This window comes from Balaenoptera musculus, chromosome 1 (assembly GCF_009873245.2).
Source record: "Balaenoptera musculus isolate JJ_BM4_2016_0621 chromosome 1, mBalMus1.pri.v3, whole genome shotgun sequence".
Classification (NCBI taxonomy): Eukaryota; Metazoa; Chordata; class Mammalia; order Artiodactyla; family Balaenopteridae; genus Balaenoptera; species Balaenoptera musculus.
In genome coordinates this window covers 130,121,325-130,134,683 of record NC_045785.1, presented here as the reverse complement: position 1 = coordinate 130,134,683, position 13,359 = coordinate 130,121,325, and the positions used below count along the sequence as shown (strand labels likewise).

At 34.6% G+C, this 13,359-nt stretch overlaps 1 protein-coding gene across 7 annotated transcripts in view; it reads right to left on the bottom strand.

Annotated features, from left to right (window-relative positions):
- RABGAP1L (RAB GTPase activating protein 1 like) overlaps window positions 1-13,359 on the bottom strand; it is a 693,841-nt gene that overhangs the window by 270,175 nt on the left and 410,307 nt on the right. For all 7 annotated transcript variants that reach the window (XM_036844645.1, XM_036844610.1, XM_036844603.1 and 4 more), the window contains one exon: window positions 11,022-11,135. In XM_036844645.1, the coding sequence (XP_036700540.1) occupies window positions 11,022-11,135 (114 nt within the window). The remainder of the gene's footprint in view (window positions 1-11,021; window positions 11,136-13,359) is intronic.

The window sequence follows — 13,359 nt, the reverse complement described above, 5'->3', positions numbered from 1 at the left end:
AGAATTCAATAGACTGGAAAAAGGATTAGTAAAAAATATCCAGATGGAGCCACCAAGAAAGGATGGAAATATATTAAATAGGGTAAAAGACATAAGGGATGGTAAAATATTAGTACTTGGACATCCAGAATAGAGGACAGAGGCAAAACAGTATTTGGGGAGATATTGGCTAAGCATTTTCTGAAAGTGACAAACTATGTCAAGCCACAGATTCAGTAACAAACTCCAAGCAGTATAAAGAAAACCACACGTAAGACACATTATAGAAGAAACAAACATAAATTAAAAAATTTAAAAGCAAAGAAAAAAAGATGCATTACCTTTAAAGAAACCATGATAATACTGATAGCCATCTTTCAACAAAAATGATGAAAGCCTGAAGACAATAGAATAACATCTTTAAAATCCTAAGGAATAATAACACCAACCTAGAACCAAATGAAAATATCTTTCCAAAATAAAGACAAAATTATGAGGTTCTCAGAAAAGTAAAAAATGAAAGAATTTTCATCAGCAGACTTTCACTAAAGAAATATTAAAGACAGTTCTTTAAGCATAAGGAATATGATCTCAGATGTACTCAGGCAATGCAGAAAGAAATGAAGAGCACAAGAACAGATACATAGGTGAATAAGTCTAAATGAACACTGATGGTTTAAGACACAAAAAATAACATCCTGTGCATGTGTTTGGGGGGGTACTGATACACAAACATAATTAAATACATGACAAAAACAGAACAACAAGCAGAAAGTGGTACATGGAGTTAAAGAGATATAAGTTTCTTGCATTATCCTGGAAGTGATCGATGATTTAAGTGTTTGATCACTTAAGGTGTGATTGATCATTTAAGGTGGATTCTAATAAGCAAAGAATGCACATTGTGATCTCTAGGGTAACTACTAAAAGCATAAAAACTGCATAACTAATAGTTACAGTGTGGAAAATGGAAAAATAGAGGAAAAAATGAGTAACAGATGAGACATATACAGCACAAATAGTGAGATATTAAGTTTAAAATCAACTATGTCAGTAAGTTCATTAAATGTAAATATACTCAATACCCCAATAAAAAGATAAGATTGTATATAGTTTAAAAACTCAATTATAAGATGCTTAAAGACACACTGTACATACAAGGACTCAATTGAAAATGAAAGGATATTAAAAGTATTACAATGCAAAAATAAAGCTAAGGTGGACATACTTATATTGAAGTTCAAACTAGCAACAAGAAAGACATTTTATAATGATAATAAGGTTAGTTCAATATGAAGACATAACAATACTAAATTTGTATGCACTTAATAACATAACCTCAAAATACATAAAGCAAAACTTGGCAAAATTAAAAGGAAAAATAGACAAGTCCAAAACTCATAGTTGGGAATTTTAGCACAACTTCATCACTAACTGATAGAACAGACAAAAACCAAAACCAAAAACAAAACACACAACAACAAAAAGAGTAACTCTAAAGAAAATCAGAAAAACATGATTACAAAGTTTATCTAATTGAAACCAAAACAGGACATGTTCAGGTCATAAAGCAAGTCTCAACAATCCAAAGTTTTAAAATCACACAGGGCATATTTTTGACCATAGTGAAATTAAGCTAGAAATCAATACCCAAAAAAAAGAACTTAGAAATCAATGAATGTGATGGACCAAAGGAATCACTATGGAAATTAGATAATATTTAAAACTAAATGATAATAAAATATGGCATCAAAATTGGAGAGGTTACAATGGAATACTACTCAGCAATAAAAAGGAATAGAACACTGAAGCACTCAATGACATGAATGAATCTCAAAAGCATTATGCTGGGGCTTCCCTGGTGGCGCAGTGGTTGGGAGTCTGCCTGCTAGTGCAGGGGACACGGGTTCGGGCCCTGGTCTGGGGGGATCCCACATGCCGCGGAGCGGTTGGGCCCGTGGGCCACGACTGCTGAGCCTGCGCGTCTGGAGCCTGTGCCCCGCAGCGGGGGGGGCCGCGGTGGTGAGAGGCCCGCGCACCGCGATGAAGAGTGGTCCCCGCACCGCGACGAAGAGTGGCCCCCGCTTGCCGCAACTGGAGAAAGCCCTCGCACGAACCGAAGACCCAGCACAGCCAAAAATAAAATAAATAAATAAAAATAAAAAAGTAGCTATAAAATTAAAAAAAAAAAAATGCTTTGCAAAAAAAAAAAAAAAAAAAAAGCATTATGCTGGAGAGAAGCAGAAGTATGTGCTGTATGATTCATTTACATTAAATTCTATAAAATGAAAACTAATCTATAATGGAGAAAGAAGATAATGGGGTTACCTGGGATCAGGTATAGGTGGGGGGGATTGACTGCAAAGGGGCATTAGGGAACTTTTTTGGGTGATATTAATTTTTTTTAACATGCAGAATTTTATTCAAGAAGAAAAAATGCAGATATCAATGAAATAGAAGGTAAATATATAATAGATAAGATCAACAAAGTCAAAAGTTGGCTCTTTGAAAAAACTATTGATAATAAAATTCATGAACTATTTCTTCAATGCAATACCAATCAAAATCCTCAAAGCATGTTTTCTCCTGAAAATCTGCCAAGCTGATTCTAAAATATGGAACTACAAAGGACCAAGATAGTAAAAATAATTTTTAAGCAGAACAAAGTTGTAGGCCCAGCACCACCAGATAATAAGACTTCTTGTAAATCTATTTTAATTATAATAGTGTGGTATTGGTATAAAGATAGATAAGCAGATCAATGTCATAGAGTGGTCCAGAAATGAAAACATCATTTTTAAGAGATATATGCACTCCCATGTTTATTGCAGCATTAGTCACAATAGCCAAGATATGGAAACAGGCTAAATGTCCATCAGTGAATGAATGGGTAAAAATGATGTGGTATATATACAATAATGGAATGTTATCAGCCATGAGGAAGGAGGATATCCTGCCATTTGGGACAACATGGATAAACCCTGAGCACATTATGCTAAGCAAGATAAGTCAGACAGGGAAGGACAACTGCTATTTTATATCACTTATCTGTAGAATCTAAAAAAGTCAAACTCCTAAAAAACAGAGAGTAAAGTGGTGGTTACCAGAGGATGCAGTGTGTAGGGGGGAGATAAGATTGATGCTCCTTAAGGGTACAAACTTGCAATGAGTTGTAAATAAGACATACAGATCTAATGTACAGTATAATGAAAATAGACAATATTGTACTATAATCATCAAAGATGTTAAAAGACTAAAACTTAATTATCCCATCCACTAAAAAGATAGGATAATTATATAATGTAATAGAGGTGCTAAATACCAATACAACAGCAATCACATTAAAATATATAAATGTATCAAATTAACATGTTGTAAAACCTTAAATTTACATAATATGTCAAATATATTCAACAACAACAAAAAAGAAATTAAAAAGAAAGCCAGAATTAGGGAAAAAAGAAGAATGGTCCAGCTACAGACCCATGTATACATGGACCTGATTTTTCACAGAGATGCTACAGCAATACAATGGAGAAAGAATGATTGTTTAAAAACAATGCTGGACGCATTAGAAATACATCTGGAAAGAAAATAAACCTTGACTTCTACCTTATACAAAAATCAATCATAGATGGATCAAAACCCTCAATGTAAAAAGCAAAAGAATAACATTTCTAGATTACATCAGAGAATATTTTCTTGACTTTGGGCTAGGCAAATATTTCTTAAGCAGGACACAGTAACACTAACCACAAAAGGAAAGATTAATAAATCTCGCCTCTTTAAAATTAATAGCTTCTGTTTATCAAAAGATACCATTAATACAGTAGAAAAGCAAGCCATAGAGAAAACATTTGCAACACATATATCTGAAAAAGGATTCATACCCAGGATATACAAAAAAATCTCCTACAAAGCAATAAGAGAAAACCCAGTTGTTAAAATAAGCAAAAGACAAACAGGTTTGTCATGATAGAGGATATCCTAATGGACAGCAAGCATGAGAAAAGATGCTGATCCTCGACAGTCATCAGGGAAATGCATGTGAACCACAATGAGATAACCACTACACAGCCACCAAAACGCTTACAATTTAAAAGTTTATCAGGTTTTGGTGAAAATCCAGAACAACTGGAATTCTTATACACTGCTATTTGAAATGTAAATGGTTAAACTTTGAAAACTTGTTTGGCAATATCCACCAAAGGTGAGCATGCCCATATCCTTTGACCCAGAAATTCTATTCCTAGTAGATATCTAACAGACATGCATACATATGTGCACAAAAACATTATTAATACAAGTGTATACATACCAGCATTATTCATAACTGGAAACAACCCCAAATGCCCAACAAGAGTAGAATGGGTAATATATTGTGATATAGTCTTGCCATGGAATATTATGTAGCAATGAAAACAATGAATTCCTGTCATACAGGAATATGGTTACATATTCAATACAATAATATGGTTAAACCTCATAGACAATGGGAACAAAAGAAACTATACACAACAAGATACATTTTGTGAAATTCAATTTTTTAAAGATCCAAAAGAGGTCACACGTATGACATGTACAATATGGGAAATATAGTCAATAATTATGTAATATCTTCATCTGGTGACAGATGGTAACTAGACTTATCATGATGATCACTTTGAAATATATAGTAGTATCAAATCACTATACTGTGTAACAGGAACTAACATAGTGTTGCAGGTCAATTATACTTTAAGAACAAACAAACAAATGAGGATCAGATTTGTAGTTACCAAGAGGCAGGGGGTGAGGAGAGGGAACTGGATAAAGGCAGTATGTTATACATGAAAGCTGTTAAGAGAGTAAATCCTGAGAGTTCTCATCACAAGAAAAAAAAATACTTTTTCTATCTCTTTAATGTTGTATCTGTATGAGATGACAGATGTTGACTAAACTTATCGTGGTAATCATTTCATGATGTATGTAAGCCAAATATTAGGCTGTACACCTTAAACATATAGAGTGTTGTATGTCGGTTATATCTCAATAAAACTACAAGGAAAAAATAAAGTTCAAAACGAGGCAATACTAATATATGGTAATAGATGTCAGAATGCTGTTTACCTCTGGGGGAAGTAATTACTAGCAGAGAAAATAAGGGAGGCTTCCAGAGTGCTGGCAAAATGCTTTATCTTTGTCCTAGAGCTTACACAGCAGTGTTCACTTGGTAAGAATTCACTGAATTATAGCCTCAATATTTGTGCACTCTATTATGTGTGTATTAAATGTTAGACTTACTAAAAATTTTTAATGGTAACAATGAGACCTGAAGTGACTTTTAAGGAAACTATTCTTTATAAAGATGAAGGCCTAACATGGATGAAACTTGAAGGTATTATGCTAAATGAAATAAATAAGACAGAGAAAGTCAAATACTGTATGATCTCACTCGTATGTGGAATCAAACAAAACAAAACAAAACCACAACACCAAACTCAAAGAAAAAGAGATCAGATTTGTGATTACCAGACTACCAAAGGTGGGGGTGGAGGAAGGTGTTAAAAGGTATCTATGGGGATCAAATAACAACATGTACAGAAGTGCTTTCTAACCACAGTGCTTCACAAGTTTCCACTGTTACTGTTGTGATTATGTCAATCATCATCTGAATATTAGGAAGGTACTCCAAGCCTTCCTGTATGGCCTGAAAGAATTAATTTTTCCTTAAGAAAATTAATTTGTTTGAGAATACTCTGCTATCCCTCAAGGTCTTCTGAAACCACTTAATTCACTGTTCATTAGGATGTGTTGGCAAAGCAGAGTGGCCCCAGGGGCTCAAAGGACTCCTCAGCAGCGCCCCCCCCCCCCCCCGTTTGGATCCGCCTTAAAAGGTTACTGTAATTCAAAGAAGCACGCCAGCAACCCAAGGGTGAGAGAGGAGGTACACAGAGAACAGAAAAGACCTGCTTGATTCTCCAAAGGCTGCCTGATTCCCCCTAGGTACTGCTCTAAACAAAACTTTTTGGTGCATTTTGATCCAGGAATGCCTGTCATTCCACACCAAAGAGCCCTCATTCTGGGGCCAATCAGGTTCCAAGGACATGAGTAGGAGGAATCTCACAGGTTGCTCAAGCTGTTGGTAAAACTGGGCTACGCAGAGTAAAGAATAGCGGGCTACAATGTGTTCAGAAAATCTGTCATTAAAACTAGGGATCATTCAGGAACCCCAAGGAAGGGAGCTGCATTACGAGTAGTCAAATAGATAGAAAACTATGGAGAGTACTGTCGACTCCATGAAAAACAATTCAGCCCTATAATCACAAATACCCCCATAAATCTAGAAAACAATATAAATAATGTATGATTATATCCAATTTCACAAGAGTTGGTGATCATTTACATTCTTCAAAATCATGCATCAGATCACTCATTACTTTGGTATCAAAATAACTCCTGAAATGCTTTAGTTCTTATATTAAATCCAATCTTGTTTTGAGAAAAATATTTGCGTGACAGGGGTTGTTTATTTTTGTCCTTCTACAAACCATTATACTATCAAATTATTAACCCAGATGAACAAAGGTATTGATTTCTCTGTAATATATTCAACCCCCCCCATTCAGTTCACAGCCATAGCCTCTTTGATATAAAGCAGTTGCTGTAATCAGAAAATGTGAAAAAGCAATATGTCTCAAATTAAATGGCACAAGAGTCACTTCAATCTATTCTGTTGTGAACAATGTTTTAGCTAATTACTATGACTGACTCGTCTTAGGTCTTATAAAGAGATGTATATCTAGAAGTGAATCACTAAATGCACTACATTTCAGGTGTGCATGAAACACACTCCCAAACATAATAACAGAAAGCCAGGTAAAGTTTTCAAAGTAAAATCACATTCCTTTATAGTCCTGGTATTGATAAACAGAGCTAAGACCTAACACAGGAATTAACTGTTAAATTCTGCATTCAATATGTTATATTTTGGAAAAAAAAATTTTAAACAACACTTAAAATCATAGCAAATTGTAATTAGAATAATCTTATCACACCCCACACACTTACTGAGGAGGAACTTTAAAAAGTGATTTTCCCGAAGTCTTAGATCTGCTTAGAGGAGGAATCAAGACCAGAACCAGATCTCTTAATGTTTAGTCCTTTAAACTATGCCAACCTGTCTCCCAAATAAAACCAGATTTTACATCATATGTAAATTAGAAAAGTCCTAAGGATACTTGGGGAGGAGTCGTATATTTTTCCTCCTTTAAAGGACATTATTTTAAAATATGTTAGTGACAAAACTAACAGGAAAGAAAGGAGGGAGGAAGGGAGGAAGGGAGGGAGGGAGGGAGAGAAGGGAGAATAGAGGGAGGGAGGAATGGAGGGAGGAAAGGAGGGAAGGAGGGAGGGATGTCAAAACCATCTTATTTCCAGAATCCTATGAATCCTATTATACTTTCAGTTCTACTTCCACACATAAATTTATGACAACAGAAGAATCTTTGAACCACTTCGATTTCCTCCTACTCTGAAAAAGATATTAAGAGGCAAAAACTAAAATTGACAGGGTCATTAAAACATGACAGCGAGTTTTAACCGTCCTCCCTCTAATCTGACAGTTCAGATCATTCCTCATTTCACCAAAGTCACAGAAAACTTTTCAGCTCCAAAGTCAGACTCTTATATCCTTGAAACCAGAGTTGATTTCTGTACTTATTCTAACTGAAATTCTCTCAGTAAACTTCTGTCTCAATTTAACAGCACAGCATATTATATTTCTAGAATAGGCTCCACTGATGAGGAGTTGTCAGAAATAAATGAGGTAATATATACGGAAACACTCTGTAAATTTGAAATTACTATAACACATGGAAGGTACCGTATTAAAAAGAACTCTATAAGTGTGCTGCTGATGTGAATACCGCCATTCTTAGTGGTAAATCATTAAATGCATTTCGTTTACAATCAGGAGTGAGACAAGGATGTCTACTATCATTACTTCATTTGAGCACTATAATGGAGGTTCTGGTCAGTGCAGTAAGACAAGAAAATAATTAAGGAAAAAAAAAGAATAAGAATTGGTAAAGAAGAAGCAAAACTGTCCTTATTTACACATTATATAACAAAGTGGCTGATTTAAGGTCAAGGTTTTATTAATGTTTCTTCAGTTTTGTGCAAGGTATCCAGAATGGAAACTCAGTTTTATTGCCAAGAATGTGAGGTATGATGTTAGATATTATTCTAAAAATAAAAATGATAGAACAGGTAGACCACACTCAGTGACCTTAAAAGTCATACATGGTAGTATAAAGGCCATATGGCTCAAACTGAATACAAAAAGCAAAGGAAAGTGGATGTACAAACTTGAGAAGAATATCCAATTCTAAATTACTCATAAGTAGGCTCTCCTCTTTGTGATTATCACCACCATCTGAGGTTTCCCTGCATGAGGACTGGACTACTAAATCATAGTAGGTCAAGAGGAGAAGGAATTGTGTCGATTAAAAACCAAGAGGTCCACATGGTAGGAACCCAGAAAATTTTGGTTTCTCCGACATTTTCTGATATATTCATCTCTGCTCTCCTCCATTATCAAAGACTATTGTAAAGTTATGTTTAGGTAGTATATATTTTAGTACAATATTAAAAGCCTTATCAACTTTTATTTACTACCTTGAATTTTGTAATGTTTTTAACAGGATTCTTTTGTTTTCCATAAAATTTAGTGCAATTTAAGCTACTCAGTAATTATAATATGTCTTAGACCTATATTTTTATGATATTCTTTACTCAGAAAGAGATTTAAAACTGTTTAATCATGTTACAAAATACACATTGATAATTTAAAATGGTTACACAAGCTGTGTGAATGCATAACAAATACTTTCTAGTGAATTCAAGGTTGGATTATCTGCAATATGAAAGCAAGGGGTATAAGCTACTTAAACGTATCAACCATTTAACTTTTATCTTTGTGTTTAGTAGTGTTTCAGATATTTCCCCTCTAAATATTACATAATGAAGCAAATACTGTTTTTACTACAACGGAGCAAAACTGTAAGGCAGAGGCTGCAAGCACATAGAGCTTTCTGTTTTAGCTATGTGAAAAAAAGTATCCAGTATCAGTCAGAGAAAAATTGAGAGAAAAGTTACTGAATGGCTGAAAGTATACTAAATGCTAGGAGAAAAATGTTGTTCCATATACTATAAGCCAGATCTTTCTAAATAACTTAGAAACTATATAAATTTTGATATCTTCCTTACACAAGCCAGAGACTAATTAGCTTGTAGAGTTTCAAAACTGCTGGAGGGCTTCCCTGGTGGCGCAGTGGTTAAGAATCCGCCTGCCAATGCAGGAGACATGGGTTTGAGCCCTGGTCCGGGAAGATCCCACATGCCGTGAAGCATCTAAGCCCGTGTGCCACAACTACTGAGCCTGTGCTCTAGAGCCCACGAGCCACAACTACTGAGCCCATGTGCTGCAACTACTGAAGCCCGTGTGCCTAGAGCATGTGTTCCGCAACAAGAGAAGCCACGCAGTGAGAAGCACGCGCACCGCAATGAAGAGTAGACCCCGCTCGCCGCAACTAGAGAAAGCCCGTGCGCAGCAACAAAGACCCAACGCAGCCAAAACTAAATAAATAAATAAATTTATTTAAAAAAAAAAAAAACGGTAGAAATTTTTTTTAAATAATTAGGTTTTCCTTTCACAAGCGTATAATGAATATATTATATTTTTTTGTGGTGTTTGATGGTTTTTGGCATTTTAAAAACTAGATGACATATCATGTTCTAGAAATTAGTACACTCTCAGACTTTAAGTTAGTTATACATTTCTAGCTCTAAATGATATATCCATATAAAAACAGATTTCTGATCAGTGTGTACGTTTATAATCCTCCAAAATGGCTACATCAAGAGAAAAGAAAAAATAAAGACAAGACAGGAGTAGGCAGAGGGCTAAAACACAAACATGCAAGAAGGATTTTAGGCAGTGTGCCATTTGCAGAATTAAACATCAATCCTACTTGGTTAGCATATGCAGGTAGTACTTTATAAGTGCCATTTAAAAAAACAGTAAATATTAAATGATATTGATATGTGAGTATATTTCTGACTACCTACTGGCTAATTTTTGCTACTTAATAAAAGGCTAAATTTGATTATTCAGAAACTTACTACCTAACTTGAAAATTAGCCATGGTGTTTGTTTTTTCTCCATATTATTACAAGATTTTTGGTGTTGTTCACTATTCATCAACAATCTCTAGTGGAATGGTAGGTAAGGACAAATGTTGAGTATACCCATCACAATTTGCAGGGCATCTTAACTTTGAGGATAAAGGGCAAAACTTTATTTGATGGAAATTTTGCAGTTTTGAGTCTTTGGTCTTGATTAGCATGGACAATATAAGTTAATGATATATAATGATTTGAAAAGTCATTCTGCATTTCTAATATAACTTTGAGAAATTAATAATCTGATAGCTATTCTCCACTATTAAACACAGAGCCGTTTTTATCCAAGCAACGCATATTTACTGAAAGTCAGGAAGCAGTTTTCTTCCAGATCTACTAATAATGAGGGAGAAGAAAGATTTCAAAATGGGATGTAAAAACTGCACAAAGATGTATGACGTGACATAACTCAGAATACATCAACAATATCACAGGACTTGCCAGTATTCAAAAACAGGTGCCACACTGTTTCTTACTCTTGCCTACTGTCAAAAACTTGAGACAACTGCCACATTACCTTGTCAGATGAAGAGTCATCAGGACTCCTCTGAGCCTTTACTGCAGTAGCCTGAGAGGACCTTCTGTTCCTCTCCTGTTAGCATCAAAGCCAAACTGAGGTCATACTACACCTCTTCCCTCACAAGAAGGCACAGAACATGCAGCCCAAACGTCACCCTCAGGACTCAGTACTGAGGATCTGGTAGTGTAAGTATAAAGCAGAGAACATGGCACAGTGCAAATCTAAAAATCTTTAAGATGGGTTCCTAAAATATAGCCCTATATAATAAGTTAGAAAAAAATAAGGTGGAGGGTCCTACCTTGCAGATCTTGTACAGAGATTCCTGGCCATCTCCTCCGGTATCTTTAAAGTAATCATGTGCAGGAAATGTACGATGAATATCTCGAGTAATAACACTCTCCTGGGCTGAGTCCTAAAAAAAAAAAATAGACTTGGTCATTGATTTAAAATTTCTTAATTATGAAAAATAACGTTAAAAAATTTCAAACAGCACAAAAATAGTATGCTGCCCTCTCCATTAAAAAAAAACAAACAAACAAACAACTGCCTTCCATCCCAGACCCATAGTCCCATTCATCAGAGATAAATACTATCAACAATTTCTTTTGTGTCCTTTCATCCATCTATCTTTAGACTTGTGACTGTGTGTTTATGTGAGGGGGAGGGGAGGGAGGGAAGTTGTATACACACATCTCCATCCTTTGCTTTTTGAAGCACAAATAGAAGAAAACTATCTGCTCTTTTCACTTAATGGGATAACTTATAGAATATTCTTGATCAGTACATGCAAATGTATTTTATTCTCTTTAATAGCAACTCTTAAAAAGAATGAGGCACACCTGGATATGAACATATCATAATTTATTTAATATTTTCTTAGTAATGATTTTTTTTGCATTTTTTCTATTTATATCACAAATAATATCACTAGGAACATTTTTATACATACATGTTCAAGATATATTCCTAGAGGTGGAATTGCTAGGTCAATGAATATGCATTTCCATTGTACCAACACATAATCCAAACAGTGGTAGAGTATGTGCTTCTCCACACCTGCCCCACACCAAATATTATTTGACTTTTTAATTTTTGACAATCTGATATGTGAAAACTCAGACCATAGTCATTTAAAAAATAAAAAATATTATCAATCTTTCCTCCCAATGGGTAATTACCCAACTCACTCACTTCAGAAAATAAAAAGCCCTCAAACCAACATATTAAAATGACATATGCTTTAAAGATAAATCTAGAGGTTTTTTGTTTTTTGTTTTTCCAGACAGATTCAAGATCCAAAAGTTCAAAAGTAAGTTCTAAGCCTTATAAAAAATGATTAATCACTCACTTGATTTTATTTTACTTCTGTAAATGTTTTTATCCGTTTAAATGTCAAGAAAATGGGATGGGACTACTTCTACCAACCCGAATAATGAAAACATTATGCACAATTAAAGAAGCATCAATGACTACTAATGCAAATTAAAAGTATTGTTTAATGTCTCGCTCCCATAGAGATTTGAACAAATCCCCTCTTTCAGTTAAAATCAAGAAAAGAAAAAAAAATGAGTTTTAATACATGAGTTACTTTAATTAATGCTATTTCTCTTTCTCTCTCTAGCTGAGAAGTACATAAGAAGGAAGTAGTTGATTAGCTCTAAGTTAAGCCAGTGCCTTCTCTTGCTGCCTTTTTCATTTCAGCTGCTATATCATGCTGGGTGGTAATTAGATCTTATATCACGTAGAGAAAGGATGAAAACTGAAAAGTTCCAAATTTGCTAGCAAACATCAAACATATTACAAATCAGTCCAGAGAATGCTAAAACCGAATAAAAATGCAACTTTCAAAAAATTACCATAACTTAAGTAGAAGGATACATAGAAAGTTTGTATTTATCACAGTAAATGTAATTTCTAATGATAAAGAAAACTGGGGTGAGATAGGGGGTTTAGAATACGGTAAATATAAAGGTAATGTATAAAGAGATATATTATGAAATGTATGGTTTATCGGGTCTGTTATGGAATCTAAGCCGGGGAATCTGGTACCAGGCAGATGAGTTTTCACTGCCCAGGTTTTCTCCAACAGAAGGATGCTCTTTCCACACAGTAAGTCTCCACTTACAAACTAATTGAAAAAATAACCAATGAAAATGTTACTCCTCCCAAGCTGAACCATTTTAGGGGCAAACATGTCGAATGGTTCACAGGATATCTCTTTTTGCACTTTTTGAGATGTTGAGGGAGAGAAATCATTGGACTATATTCCCTAGAAACTGCCTACTCTACTGGCATCATGCTGTGTTTAAATGGTACCAACAGCCTGATTCAGAGAAAGGGAAATTGAGCAAAAATTTCTAGGAAGTAACTTTGTATAATACTGATTAACTTTTTTCTATGAATACTTGAATCTTCCTTGTCTGTTTTAAAAAATAAAGGGGCAAAATCAAATGAAAATAAAAATCATAAACTTTTCTGTACTTAGTAAACTTTCCCTTCCTATGATTACTTTTAAATGCTTTCTACATATGTGTGTTTCTAGAGTTTTCTTCCTGCATATTGCTCTCAGTAGGCTAAGGGAATAATTTCTGGAACTTCACTTTATAAACTAAATAAGCTATTTTTCTACATCATTC